The sequence below is a fragment of the Globicephala melas genome, chromosome 15 (genome assembly GCF_963455315.2).
Source record: "Globicephala melas chromosome 15, mGloMel1.2, whole genome shotgun sequence".
Lineage (NCBI taxonomy): Eukaryota > Metazoa > Chordata > Mammalia > Artiodactyla > Delphinidae > Globicephala > Globicephala melas.
Window position 1 is genome coordinate 62,693,893 of NC_083328.1, and position 16,042 is coordinate 62,709,934.

At 38.4% G+C, this 16,042-nt stretch overlaps 1 protein-coding gene across 2 annotated transcripts in view; it reads right to left on the reverse strand.

The window, feature by feature from the left end:
- The window catches only part of TRPC4AP (transient receptor potential cation channel subfamily C member 4 associated protein), a 79,591-nt gene that overhangs the window by 34,748 nt on the left and 28,801 nt on the right, over positions 1-16,042 (reverse strand). For both annotated transcript variants that reach the window (XM_060285199.1, XM_060285198.1), the window contains exons 4-6: positions 15,246-15,303; positions 13,246-13,301; positions 8,869-8,997 (exon numbers count right to left, since the gene is read on the reverse strand). In XM_060285199.1, the coding sequence (XP_060141182.1) occupies positions 8,869-8,997; positions 13,246-13,301; positions 15,246-15,303 (243 nt within the window). The remainder of the gene's footprint in view (positions 1-8,868; positions 8,998-13,245; positions 13,302-15,245; positions 15,304-16,042) is intronic.

Here is a 16,042-nt window from a genome sequence, read left to right on the forward strand (position 1 = left end):
GTATCCATCTCTGAAATGGTGACAGCCAGAATCCGGCAGAAATTAGCAAGCTGCTGCTGATCGAAATTGGATACTAAGGAACTCAGATTGGGGACTTCATCTAGTCGGATCATTTCCTACAAAAGACACAAATAAAACAATCCCCATGCTCAGTTCATTTGAGATTGGATGTACTGCTCTTTTGCATTCCCCTAAGAATGGGGCTTGGTAGCTAGACCGCTTAGGTTCAAATCCCAGCTCCACAATTCGCAGCTGCACAACCCTAGGTAAGTCATGGAACCTAAGTCTTTGTCTGCTCTTCTGTCAAATGGGACTAATCTAATCTACCTCATAGGATTGGTTTGAGGATTAAACCCTTTGAGGACCACTATTCTTACTCTCCACCTTTGCTCATATGCCCCATTTTGCCTAAAAAAACCGCCTACCACTCAAGTTTTATCAATCAGAAATTGCCACAGATGTTTTCAAGACATAAAATATTTCAAATATAGCTGAAGGTCCTTGTGTATCCCTACCTAGTTGCATTCACTTCATTCCCCCCCAAGACGTAACCATTATTTTGAACTCTGTTTATTATTTTTACACGTTTTCACACTTACAAATATTTCCACAAAAAATAAATGGTATTGTTCACAAACTACTATGTATAAAATAAATAAGCTACAAGGATATATTGTAGAGCACAGGGAACACAGCCAATATTTTATAACTTTAAATGGAGTATAATCTATAAAAATTTTGAATCACTATGTTGTATACCTGAAACTAATATAATACTGTAAATCAATTATACCTCAATAAAAAATAAAACAAAAATACATGGTTTTGTTCTGCATGCACAGTGTGAATGATACTTCACGGTCAACAGTGAGATTCAACTACACTGATACAAGTTAAGTCTACTTCAATCATTTCTCATTGTTTTAATTCACAATTTATTCAATCATTCTTTTTAAATATGTGTATGTTTAGGTGGACTATAATTTTTCACTATTAAACAGTGTTGTAATGAACACTCCTATAGGTGTCTCCTTGTGTGTACATGCCCATGTAACCAATTATCTAGAGTAAGTGATAGCAGACCTTCTCCTCTTTTCCCTTATTAGAAATATTTCCAAAGTTTCAGGTTTAGTTTGATGTTTGCTGTAAGTTTTAATAGATATACAATACCAAGTTAAGGAATTTTCTTTCTATTCCTAGCTTTTATCATGAATGAGTACTTAATTTTATGAAATGCTTTTTGTTATTTGGTTATATTCTCATTTTCTTTCTTCCTTAATATCCACAAATGTTGTACATCACATGGTCTTCTCTCCTTCTGAAACATCTTTACATTCTTCAGATAATACCTGCTACCCTTCATCCCACTAATGTACTTAACTCCCACTGGATTGGGTATTTCTCTATCACTGCACATATAACATGATCTTGTAATTATCTGTTCCTGCATCTAATTTCCCAAATAAACTGACACTGCCTTGAGTCAGGAGTGTATCTTACCTCCTTTCCAGAGCCTCAGTGCATAGACCCTGGTAGCGTAGGTCTCAGTAAATGTATACTGAACCAATGAATGATTCCTAGAAGCCCTTGTGAATCTCACTCCTATTTCTGGTTGGCTGTGGAGGGGTTATTTGGGAGTAGCTTCTTCCACCTTTGCCTTCCCAGTACACAAATGTTAGCTATTGTTATTATTGGAAACTGGGACTTCCAGCTCATCTGTTCCTTTAGCCCTGTCCAACTTAGTGTATGGGTTGCAAACCAGGTCCCGCCCCCCCCACCCTCCAGGCCCACTTCTTTGTGTTATATTTTAATTTTTATTTAATACTTGATACAACATATGTTATAAAGCATAACAAAGTGAATAGCTATGTGTGCCTTTCCTATCACATCTCCCTTTCTCTCGGCCAGAGGTAACCACTATCCTGAATTTTGTTTATTATTGCTTTTTCATTAAAAAAAAGTTTTGTATGATTTGAGTTTGCCTATTTTTGAGCTTTGTAAAAATGATACACTATACACATGGAGGCTAAACAGTACGCTACTAAATAACCAAGAGATCACTGAAGAAATCAAAGAAGAAATTTAAAAAATACACAGAAACAAATGACAATGATAACACGACTACCCAAAACCTATGGGATGCAGCAAAAGCAGTTCTAAGTGGGAAGTTTACAGCAATTCAATCTCACCTCAAGAAACAAGAAAAACCTCAAATAAACAATCTAACCCTACACTTAAAACAACTAGAGAAAGAAGAACAAAGAAAACCCGAAGTGAGTAGAAGGAAAGAAATCATAAAGACCAGAGCAGAAATAAATGAAATAGAAAGGAATAAAACAATAGCAAAGATCAATAAAACTAAAAGCTGGTTCTTTATTCCCCAGAAGAGTTGTTTTCAAAGCAAACATTCCAAATGAATGTGGCTCTTCAAATGGAATGTCCCCATTGTGCTTGAAGTGTTTCTTCTCTGGTTGTGATTTTAAATTACAGACTCATTTGAGCTACTCCCCTTCCCCTCAGTATCTTTAGAGGAGCAGTGACTTTGTCCTTAGGTAGAGGATGTGTAATTTTGGGTGAAAGTAAATTACAATTTATTTGAGTTTATTCCAAAATCTATGTATTTGGTATTCTGGAGTAGATCAAACCAAGAGTAGATCAAACCAACAGAAAGTTTCTTGGTCTTAAAAAGGAATGATCTAATTGCTTTGGGTATTGTGCTGGCTGCACACTTTGGCCACTTGAAACGTGTTAAACGTCACTGATTAAAACAGCTGGAGCATTTCTTGCCCCATTCCAGTTACGGAGCAGCATGCTGAAATCCTAACATCTCTCACTCACCTATAAGGACAACACACAGGCTGAGAGAGAACAGAAGCGGGTAGAAGACTCAGTAATTTCAGTCCCCCTTCATCTGTTCTGCTGTTCTCCTTGCTCTCTGAGTAGACAGTAATGTTTCCTTTTTCCTTTTCCCAAAGAAAGGAAGGTAAGGGGGAAAGTAAATTTATGTATTTAGACCAGTCGAAAAAAAAAAAAAAAGCTGTTTTTTTGAGAAGATAAACAAAATTGATAAACCCTTAGCCAGATTCATCAAGAAAAAAAGGGAGAGGACGCAAATCAATAAAATTAGAAATGAAAAAGGAGAAATCACAACTGACACTGCAGACATACAAAGGATTATAAGAGACTACTACAAACTACTACAAACAACTATATGCCAATAAAATGGACAACCACATAGAAATGGACAAATTCTTGGAAAGGTAAAATTTTCCAAGACTGAACCAGGAAGAATTAGAAAATATAAACAGACCTATGACAAGTAATGAAATTGAAACCGTAATTAAAAATCTTCCCACAAACAGAAGTCCAGGACCAGATGGCTTCACAGGCGAATACTATCAAACATTTAGAGAAGAGCTAACACTGATCCTTCTCAAATACTTCCAAAAAATTGCAGAGGGAGAAACACTCCCAAATTCATTCTATGAAGCCACCATCATTCTGATACCAAAACCAGAAAAAGATATCACAAAAAAAGAAAATTATAGACCTAAACAAAATACTAGCAAACAGAATCCAACAGCACATTAAAAGGATCATACACCATGATCAAGTGGGATTTATCCCAGGGATGCAAGGATTCTTTAACACACGCAAATCAATCAATGTGATACACCATATTAACAAACTGAAGAATAAAAACCATATGATCATCTCAATAGATGCAGAAAAAGTTTTCAACAAAATTCAACACCCATTTATGATAAAAACTCTCCAGAAAATGGGCATAGAGGGAACCTACCTCAACATAATAAAAGCCATATATGACAAAACCCACAGCAAGCATCATACTCAATGGTGAAAAACTGAAAGCATTTCCACTAAGATCAGGAAAAAGACAAGGATGTCCACTCTCACCACTATTATTCAACATAGTTTTGGAAGTCCTAGCCACGGCAATCAGAGAAGAAAAAGAAATAAAAGGAATACAAATTGGAAAAGAAAAAGTAAAGCTGTCACTGTTTGCAGATGACATGACACTATCCACAGAAAATCCTAAAGATGCCACCAGAAAACTACTAGAACTAATCAATGAATCTGGTAAGGCTGAAGGATACAAAATTAATGCACAGAAATCTCCAGCATTCCTAGACACCAACAATGAAAAATCAGAAAGAGAAATTAAGGAAACACTCCCATTTACCATAGCAATAAAAAGAATAAAATACCTAGGAATAAACCTGCCTAAGGAGGAGAAAGACTTGTACTCAGAAAACTATAAAACACTGATGAAAGAAATCAAAGATGACATAAACAGATGGAGAAATACACTATTGTTCTTGGATTGGAAGAATCAATATTGTGAAAATGACTATACTACCCAAAGCAATCTACAGATTCAATGCAATCCCTATCAAACTACCAATGGCATTCTTCACAGAATTAGAACAAAAAATTTTACAATTCATATGGAAACACAAGAGACCCCAAATAGCCAAAGCATTCTTGAGAAAGAAAAACGGAGTTGGAGGAATCAGGGGCCCTGACTTCAAACTATGCCACAAAGCTACAGTAATCAAGACAGTATAGTACTGGCACAAAAACAGAAATACAGATCAATGGTACAGGATAGAATGCCCAGAGATAAACCCACACACCTATGGTCACCTAATTTATGACCAAGGAGACAAGAACAAACAATGGAGAAAAGACAGCCCCTTCAATAAATGGTGCTGGGAAAACTGGACCACTACATGTAAAAGAAAGAAATTCAAACACTCCCTAACACCATACACAAAAATAAACTCCAAATGGATTAAAGACTTAAATATAAGACCAGACACTATAAAACTCTTTGAGGAAAACATAGGAAAAACACTCTTTGACATAAACCACAGCAAGACCTTTTTTGACCCACCTCCTAGAGTAATGGAAATAAAAACAACAACAAATGGGACTTAATTAAACTTAAAAGCTTTTGCACAGCAAAGGAAACCATAAACAAGACAAAAAGACAACCCTCAGAATGGGAGAAAATATTTGCAATTTTAAATTATTAAAAAATGGACGGAATTAAAAAATAGGTGGAAGACCTAAATAGACATTTCACCAAGGAAGACATACAGATGGCCAAAAGGCACATGAAAAGATGCTCAACATCACTAATTATTAGAGAAATGCAAATCAAAACTACAGCTATCATCTCATGCCAGACAGAATGGTCATTATCAAAAAATCTAGAAAAAATAAATGCTGGAAAGGGTGTGGTGAAAAGGGAACCCTCCTGCACTATTGGTGGGAATGTAAATTGATAAAACCACTATGGAAAACAGTATGGAGGTTCCTTAAAAAACTAAAAATAGGGCTTCCCTGGTGGCGCAGCGGTTGGGAGTCCGCCTGCCGGTGCAGGGGACACGGGTTCGTGCCCCGGTCCGGGAGGATCCCACATGCCGCGGAGCAGCTGGGCCCGTGAGCCATGGCCGCTGGGCCTGCGCGTCCGGAGCCTGTGCTCCGCAACGGGAGAGGCCGCAGCAGTGAGAGGCCCGCGTACCGCAAAAAAAAAAAAAAAAAAAAAAAAAGAAAAAAAAACTAAAAATAGAACTACCGTATGACCCAGCAATCCCACTACTGGGCATATACCCTGAGAAAACCATAATTCAAAAAGAGACACATACCACAATGTTCACTGCAGCACTATTTACAATAGCCAAGACATGGAACCAAGCTAAATGTCCATCGACAGATGAATGGATAAAGAAGATGTGGCACGTATATACAACTGAATATTACTCATCCATAAAAGGAAACAAAATTGAGTTATTTGTAGTGGGGTGGATGGACCTAGAGTCTGTCATACAGAATGAAGTAAGTTAGAAAGAGAAAAACAAATACCGTATGCTAACGAATCTAAAAAAAAAAAATGGTACTGATGAACCTAGTTGCAGGACAGGAATAAAGATGTAGGCATAGAGAATGGACTTGAGGACATGGGGTGGGAGGGGGAAGCTGGGGCAAAGTGAGAGTAGCATCGACATATATACACTACCGAATGTAAAGTAATTAGCTAGTGGGAAGCAGCAGCATAGCACAGGGAGATCAGCTCGGTGCTTTGCGATGACCTAGAGGGTGGGATAGGGAGGATGGGAGGGAGACGTAAGAGGGAGGGGATATGGGGACATATGTATGCATATGGCTGATTCACTTTGGTGTACAGCAGAAACTAACACAGTATTATGAGGCAATTATACTCCAATAAAGATCTATTTTTAAAAAAGATATACTATATACAATCTTCTGCAACTGACTTCTATCAATAATTTCTATGGGGCTTCCCTGGTGGCACAGTGGTTGAGAGTCCGCCTGCCGATGCAGGGGATATGGGTTCGTGCCCCGGTCGGGGAAGATCCCACATGCCGTGGAGCGGCTGCGCCCGTGAGCCATGGCCGATGAGCCTGCGCGTCTGGAGCCTGTGCTCCGCAACGGGAGAGGCCACAACAGTAAGAGCCCTGCGTACCACAAAAAATAAAAAAATAATTTCTATGATTTAGCTATGTTGTCGCCTATAGCAACAGTCATTGTATAATATCCCATTGTGTGAATAGAGGACATTTATCCATTTTCCTGTTGATGGATCAGAGACCTGGTTTCAGTTTTTTGCCCTTAACCAATAATGCCATAACCTTTCTTATGTGTTTCTTGATGCACATGTGCAGAAGTTTTTCTGAGGCAGTGGCTTCCAAACCATTCTGACAATGTCCAAGAATAAAAAATAAAATTTCCATCATGACACAGTAAATATACACAGGTGAATGTATGTGTATAAATATGAAACAAAAACTTAAACAATACCCTTACATAATACATTTTGATCTTTTTTATTTAGCTGGTAGATCCACTGAATTCATTTCACACCCTCCTGGCTTCAATTTAGTGTTTTTATTTCTAAGAATCACTGCTCTGGAATTGAGCTTCCCCACGAGTGTGCCTGGGCATAGGTTACAGGTTACCCAGGCCACAATACTGATGCTTCAGCCCTCAGGTCAGTGCTTCCTTAGGTGCTGGGTCACAGGGTATGCCCACGTTCAACTAGAAAACAAAATAGATATATTCTGCTGATATAAAAAGGTATCAGCAGTAACGTAAGTGTTTCCAGTGATACACATTCTCGAGCTCTCTCACTGTGGTCTTATCTGCATTTTCCTGATTATCAGTGAAGTTAAGCATCTTCTTTTTATGGATCATTTGTTTCTCCTCTGTAAAATGCTTGCTCCTATCATTGCCCATTTTTCTACTGGGCCATTTGTCTTTTCCTTGCTGATTCATAAGAATTCATGATAAATGCTGTTGTTGTTTTGGGGGTTATTTTGGTTGTTGCTTTTGTTTGTTTGTTGGCCGTGCCACACTACATGCGGGATCTTAGTTCCCTGACCAAGCATCGAACCCATGCTCCCTGCAGTGGAAGCCCGGAGTCTCAACCACTGGACCACCAGAGAATTCCCCATGATAAATTCTGAATACCAATCTTTTGTTAGTTGCATGGGTTGCAAATATCTTTTCCCAGTTTGTGGCTTGTGTTCCCACTTTCTTATGGTGTCTATCCCCCTTTCAAACTGCACTAAGGTACCCGTAATGTCTAGCAGAACTCATCACTATTTTTGGCAACACAGAAAGGTATGAGAGGGAGGAAGAGGGCATGAGGGACAAGCAGGAAAAGTTATGAAGGAGGAATCCTAGAGTCTTATGCTAAGACTGCCAGGGAGTCTGGAGTTTCCGCCCTGGAAGCCCCTTCTCACACACTGGTGCATACAATTATTGGAAAAATAACAAAGCCTTTTCATCAAAGGGCACAAAGGGTCTGTCTGGGACCTGCACACATCTCCAATGTTTTCCTACAGACAATGGGTCACTTGTGCATCTTCTGCCTGCGCAATAACAAGCAGAGCCTGGGGAAAGTGCCAGCAGAAACACAGAAATGAAAGCTGGGGTCACCACAATGCACATGGGTACTCTTTTCACTGCAACAGAAAATCTAAGAGGCTGCTCCTACCTCCTCGGTAGTAAAAGGAAGGAATCTGCAAACCTGCAACTGACGTGGAGGCATGGGACAAGGACTTGGGGAAGTAAGCCAGGTCCTAACAAGCATTACACCAAAAATCTAATATAGTGATTCTCTAACATGCCTATAGATCTGCTGGGGGGGGGGGGGGGGCGCCGTCTGTGAATTCTCGATGACAAATATTTAATTTAGTGCTTTCACTTCGATCATAGTCCTTTTGTTTTTTTTTTTTAAAGCATATCCTGGATCATTTGAATGTCCATCTTATGACCAACTGGCAGGATTTCAGTGCTCATATTTGTTATTTCCTATGTTGTCAATTAAACTTTGTTGAAAACTAAAGAGAAAAAATAGAGGTGAACGTAATAAGTGAAAGTCAAACATCCTCACAAGAAAGCTTCACAACAGTTCAAATATAGAAAAGTGGTAGGAGAATGGAGTTATTATACAGCATACAGCACTAGAGCTATGCTAAAAAGATCTTGCACCATAATAATTGAGGGACAATTTGATTTCAGCAAAGTAACATTAGCTAACACATGAAATTCACAAAGTCAATCTGAGCTTTTGAGTTTTATAAGTAGTTTGATTTCAATCTATTTGTTTAGGTTTTATAATCATTTAAGATCTATTAGTATAAGTAGTATAACCTAGTGAATATACTTAAGTAACACAAAAAAATAATGTTAACACTAGGAGTATGGCAGAGTTTTTCTTTAGAAGAGTTCTGTACATTATTCAGGTTTGAGAATCCAACTGTCTGAGGCACTCTCCTCCACCTGGTCATTCACCTGCTAGAGGATACAGCTCACCTTTTTAACACCCAAAATATCTTCAATGAGGGTTGCTGTCTGTAAGAATGTCTTCTTACTCGTCATCAGTGTAAACAGGAAGATCACAAAGTCATTCTTTTCTGCCAAACGCTTTGTAACCCCTTCCGTCTATCGCAAGGGAGAAGAAGAGAAAAAGCAGAATGGTTATAACCCCAAAATAAAATATGAAGGGCAAAATATCCATTCCAGACACTGGAAAAGCAATTCCACGCTACATCAGGAACTGTTAGCTGAGCCCTTAATTCCCTAAAACTATATATAAAACACTGTGTACAAATGTATTTTTATGGGGAGGAGTTTTTAAATAATATCCATCATAGGTTTTTAACCTAGTACCTAAATCATGAGCTATAAGCCAGCACCCAGTAGGCTAAGTTTTATTTGGCCAGCAATACCTTTTAAATTTTGACTTTAAGTCTTCAGATAGGATATGCTTACTCCAGTTAGTCACAATTTGCACAAGTCCCCACTCCAAAACAGGCAACTTCAAACGTTTCTTGTTTTCTGCCTGATCCTTGGAGGCACTGGTGTTTGCAACTCTAAAAGCCCTAGGTTTCCATCTAACCTGGGTTTAAGCCAGATCAGCACAAAGTTGGACCATATCATCCTATGTTCTTTACGTTTTTGTTTCTTCTTTCTTTGCTTTCCTTTTCTTTTTCTTTCCTTTTCTTTCTCTCCCTTTCTTTCTTTCTTTCCCTTTCCTTCCTTCCTTCCCTTTCTTTCCTTTCCCTTCCTTCCTTTTTTTAACTGAACTGTGTTTTGCTGGAATATTATTAACATTAGGTGTCATTATTAACGAACAGCCTCATTAAGACTGCCTCATAAGACTATTAACTACATGGAAGCTGACAATGATGGAGTCATTACATCACACATATATCATCTTATTTTATAAGAACAATTTCTTACTGGCCTTAGTTACAAGAATAATTGTGCACTACCTGAACAATCAGTTTATTTTTATCTCACGGGTCTGTCTGTGCTTACCTGTGCCACTAGCTACATGTGGCTACTGAGCACTTGAAACGTGGCTAGTCTGAACTGAGATGTGCTCTGAAAGTAAAAAACACACTGGATTTTGAAACCTTAATACAAAAAAAAGGAATTATATCTCATTAATAATTACTTATATTGATGACATGTTGGAATAACATTCTTGAAATACTGTGCTAAATAAAATACATCATTAGGGCTTCCCTGGTGGCACAGTGGTTGAGAGTCTGCCTGCCGATGCAGGGGACACGGGTTCATGCCCCGGTCCGGGAAGATCCCACATGCCGCAAAGCGGCTGAGCCTGCGCGTCTGGAGCCTGTGCTCCGCAACGGGAGAGGCCACAACAGTGAGAGGCCCGCGTACAGCAAAAAAAAAAAAAAAAAAAAAAAAAATACATCATTAAAATTAACTTCACCTATTTCTTCCTACTTCTTTTCTTACTTTCTAAAAAACGTGGCTACAAGGAAATTGAAAATAACCTAAGTATGGTGGGGTGATGGGTTATTTCACTTGTTTTCGGAGTCTTTTTATATTATACTCTAATATTCTTGAGAGACTGGTATAATACATTCTTATACTTTTTAAAATGTGATACACAGAAGCAAACACAAAATACCATATATAGCCTAATCAGTGACTAAAAGTGCAGGTTTATTACACTAAGATTGCATTAGCCTTTTTGGTGACAATAGTTTTTGCTGAATCCTTTTGAACTTACTGACAGTTTAGGCCCCTAAACTATTTTTCATTTGTATGTCCCTAAGACATATCTCCCTTGCTCAGGACCTCAGCATTAATTTTTTTTTTTTTTTTGTGGTACGCGGGCCTCTCACTGCTGTGGCCTCTCCCATTGCGGAGCACAGGCTCCGGACGCGCAGGCTCAGCGGCCATGGCTCACGGGCGCAGCCGCTCCGCGGCATGTGGGATCTTCCCAGACCGGGGCACAAACCCGCGTCTCCTGCATCGGCAGGCGGACTCTCAACCACTGCGCCACCAGGGAAGCCCTCAGCATTAATTTCTTATTTGTTTATTTAGAGTTATGTCCAAAGCTTTACATTATCCCTTTTCAATTCTTTTTATTCAAACAGCCTATCATTTATGTTGTCAAGGTTTTTGTGGATGCTGATTTTTATCTTAAGATATCAATCCTGGAGCTTCCCTGGTGGCGCAGTGGTTGAGAGTCTGCCTGCCAATGCTGGGGACACGGGTTCGAGCCATGGTCCAGGAAGATCCCACATGCTGCGGAGCAACTAAGCCCACGCGCCAGAACTGCTGAGCCTGCATTCTGGAGCCCGTGAGCCACAACTACTGAGCTCACGTGCCACAACTACTGAAGCCCATGCGCCTAGAGCCTGTGCTCTGCAACAAGAGAAGGCACCGCAGTGAGAAGCTCACGCACCACAACCAAGAGTAGCCCCTGCTCAACGCAACTAGAGAAAGCCCGCGCACAGCAACAAAGACCCAATGCAGCCAAAAAAAAAAAGATATCAATCCTGAACTAATAAATATGCTATTCCTAAAGGTAAAATAAAATAACCTAAGTGTTATATTTCTGTTGCATAGCAATGTTATGGATGCTGAACTTTGTGTTAAGTGTTGAAACATATTTCCCTATTTGTGTTGGTTGCTAAGAAGCTTAAACCCAAATTTTTTTTTTTTTTTTAATGGAGGCTGAGAAGTCCCTTGATATGCCATCTGCAAGTTGGAGAACCAGGAAAACTGGTGATGAAATTCAGTCAGAGACAGAAGGCCTGAGAATCAGAACCAACAGTGTAAGTCCCTGTTGGAGCCAAAGGCCCAAGAACCAGGAACTCCAAGTCCGAGGGCAGGGGAAGACGGATGTCTCAGCTTGGGCAGAGAGTGAATTCGCCCAACCTCCCCACCTTTTTGCTCTATTCAGGGCCTCAATGGATTGGATGGTGGTCACCCACATTGGTGAGGGCATCTACTGATTCAAATGCTAATCTCTTCCAGAGACACCCTCACAGACACACCCAGAAAAAAAATGTTTAACCAGATATCTGGGTGTCCCTTAGCTCAGTCAAGTTTACACATATGAACAAATGTTCATAGTAGCATTATTCTTTTTTTTTTTTGATGTGGACCATTTTTAAAGTGTTTATTGAATTTGTTACAATATTGCTTCTGTTTTATTTATTTTTTGAATTTTTGAATTTTATTTTATTTTTTTATACAGCAGGTTCTTATTAGTTATCCATTTTATACATATTAGTGTATACATGTCAATCCCAATCTCCCAATTCATCCCACCACCACCACCCCGCCCGCCACTTTCCCCCCGTGGTGTCCATACGTTTGTTCTCTACATCTGTGTCTCTATTTCTGCCCTGCAAACCAGTTCATCTGTACCATTTTTCTAGGTTCCAGATATATGCGTTAATATATGATATCAGCTTAAACCCAAATTTGTACCCCATCCGCGATACAGATGATTTTATGTTCAGCCCAATTCCTGGATACCTACTTCTAAATTTATAATATTGGTAGATCTTACATACTCCTAACGATGCCCGAAATCTTTTTTTGAATGAGGCAAGAAATGAAATGGAATTAAATGTTCCTTTGTGCTTTCATTGCATAGAGGTTTCACTTCTACAACAGCATTTGTTTCATTCTGCTGTATTTGATTCACTCTTTACAGTTTAGCACATATGTTCCCAAAAGACAGGTACTGGGTCTTACAAAAATTAACATTTGTATATTGCTTTACAAAGTGCTTTCACATCTATCATCTCATTTAAATCCCACAACAACCCTATGATGTATGATTACCAACTACACTCTACTAAGATAAGAAACTAAAGCACAGGGAGGAGAATTAATAAGCATGAAGCCAAGAGCTAGAACCCCAAACCAAGTTCTAGCACTAAGTGCTATGCTCTTTCCACCAAATTGCTTCTTTTATTCACCATTCTTTCCCACTCAGTGATCAACCTAGTTGGATGTCCTGATCAACACATGGTGGGTCTTCTGGTTCTTGTTTTGTTTTCTAACAATAAAAATGAAGGAGTAGGTACAATAGAGTTTAAAGGAATCCTAAAACGTCACAGGCACTCTTTCAATGCTTGTATCCATTTAACAAGTTTTTTGTTCAGTCTGTGCTTGGACACCTCCAGGGCTAGAGGAGTTCAGTACCTGCTGAAGCAGCCATGGCTCAATTAATATGAAATTTTGCCATCCATAATTTCTACCTGTTGGTTATGGCTCTCAGGCACATATCAGTCCAATTCTCCAATGTCTGAAGATAGCTGTCATGTCTACCACCCCATTCAAATCTTCCCTCCTCGAGCACTGCAGATGTGGCAGGGAGAAAAATGAGGCCCTGATGGCAGGCATACTTACACAGACACAGGTATTATACAAGATGCTCAAACAGTCCTTGGACATTTCATCACTTACTGAAAGTGAAAGGGGAATAACTGGTTATTTTTCTCATTGGAAAGATAGTGTAACAGAATTAAATTTTTGAACATAGAATTGTTCCTCATAATCCCCTCCAAGATGATTATTTTCCTTCCAGTCCTTATTCACCAAAGAGTTTCATGGTGCCTGCATCAGAGCCTACAAACCAATTTGTACACTGCTTTTTGGTTTGATATAGTATTGTGCTTATTATGTTCCACAGTCTTTATAATTTCAACCTGTTGTGGTGTTATCACTTAGTAAGCCATGTTCCTTTATAGCTTGATTAGAATTATATCCAGGGTTTTAAAAATTTTGCTATTTAAATAGACTAGAAATAAACAACATAACACATAGTCCTTTTATGCTTGTGTTGAACTGGTTCCCTAAGATACAGTTCCAAAAGCAGAATTACGAGAATCCAAAGTAATTGGATTGATGTTATAAATTTCCACTGAAAATTCTACTAGCAGCAAACAAGGATGTCATTTTTACTACAGACTCAACGTGTTTTGTTCTGTTGTTATTTACGTTGGGTACCAATAAAGAACTAGTTACTTCTCTGTGAGCAGGAACAGGAGAGTACGACAAAAAGGAAACTAAATTTTCAAGTCCTCAAAACTGGGAGATGATAAAATTGAGTATGAACCATGGATAGAGTGTTTTGTTTGGCATTACTTTTATTTTTAAAAACTGTTTGCATTAATTCCTATGCTGCCACAAACTCTAAAATGTTAGGCTTCCTTCCAAGATCCCAGTGGGCAGCCCTGCCAAGCTAGCTTGACCAGAAGGGTTATCTGACATAATCTTGAGATAATGCAGATGTCCTGTATCCCTCATCACCACTTTTCAACCTATGGGGGCTTCTGGTTTATTTATTTCATGACTTCAGAGCAGGTTGGAACACCAAATCAGTATATTTCAGTACTTCTAGACCTTTCATTTTCAAAGGGAACTGGAATTCACTCATTCATCAAATATTTATTCAGCATCCACTCTAGAGCAGATACAGAATATACAGTGGTTAGCGAAAAAAAAAAAAAAGACAAAGCCTCATGGAACTTATAAATCTAGTGGGGGAAGAGAGAATAAATAAGAACACCAACAAGTAATTACAAGATGCTACCTGCTATGAGGGTAGAGGACATGAAGACCAATTTAGATAGGATACAAAGCTGCGACATAAAAGATGAATATGAATCCTCTTAACCACTACTACACATACAAACAAGGCCTTACATAATATGTCATGTTGATGTTGGGAGGAAAAGTTTTTAATTAAAAAAAAAGTGATATTTGTAGTAGAGCATTCATCAGATGTTAACTGATCTCTGGCTTTTAATGCCAAAGTAAGTGTACTTACTCACTTTTTTAAATTATCAACTGACTACCTAAGAATAATATTTGCAACATGTGTAAGTTATAGAGAATAATAATAGAATAATACCCATATACCTACCACCCAGTCCAAGAAATAATGTGCTACCCTAAACACAAATAAATTACACATTCTGGTAATGACTGAACTTTTCACAAAGAGCTTATATCACTTTTATAACAACAAAAACAAGACAATAATTAAAAAATAAAACAAATGATCTTACCAGGCTTTTCCTTACTCTCTCAATTAACTATATGAGAAATAAGAATTTGCAAAGAAAACATAAAAGCTGAAACCAAGGACTATTAGAAACTACAAAGATGCAATTCTTTTAGCCCAGTAGTTTTCACACTTTTTCTTTTAAAGCACTAGACTTTTATTTCTACCAAGTATAAAATAAAGAGAGCTGCTTAGTTAGGGGCGGAGAGTGTCCTACAGCCGAACATAAGGCATGTCCTCATTGTTAAGAGTTAGGAAGGGAAAGAAGAGAAACTCCTGGGAATTACCATCATAACAGCAGGTTAGGAAATGAGTACCAGTGGCTGATAAGTATACTTACTTTTCAGTTTCTGTCCCCGAATAGAGATTGTAGGCCTCATAAGAATTTCTACAAGGAGCTATAAAAAAAAATTGGATAAAAGCTTCAAAATTCAAAGCACAACTTACAAAACAGTCTTTGCCATGACAACTCATGGCCCAAATATCTGTCAGGGTACTGCAAGACCCTCTTGGTCCCAACACAGGCAGAAGGCAGTGAAGTTCAGGGAAATGAGCACTGTACCAAGAGTCAGGAAACCTGGGTTCTAGTTGCAGCTCAGCCACCTATTCCCCATGTAAACTCGGGCAAGTCAGTGTCCCTCCATGGCCTTGGCTCTCATTTTTAAAAATAAGAATGTTAGATTAGTTAATCTCTGGGGTCCAACGTGGCTTTAATTTTTTTAAAGCTGCAGAACATTTTCACTATGATTCCTCTTTTGCTTTTAGAATATTTGTGTTCTTTTTATAAACATAAGTTTATAAAAAGAATCACAAAAGGTATACCATAAACTGTTAATACTGATTTCTACAGGGGGCTGGGGAGTATATGCATTCATTTTTCATTTTACATACTTGTAATACAACACATAATTCTGTTTAAACTGTTTACAATAAATATGCATTTAAAAACCCATTCTGTTGAAACAAAGGACAGTTTATAATGATAAAAGGGTCAATCCATCGGGACGATATAACAATTATAAACATATATGCATCTAACAACAGAACCTCAAAACACATGAAGCAAAAGCTGACAGAACTGAAGGAGACAATTCAAAAATAATAGCTGGATAATACCCTACTTTCAATAATGGATAG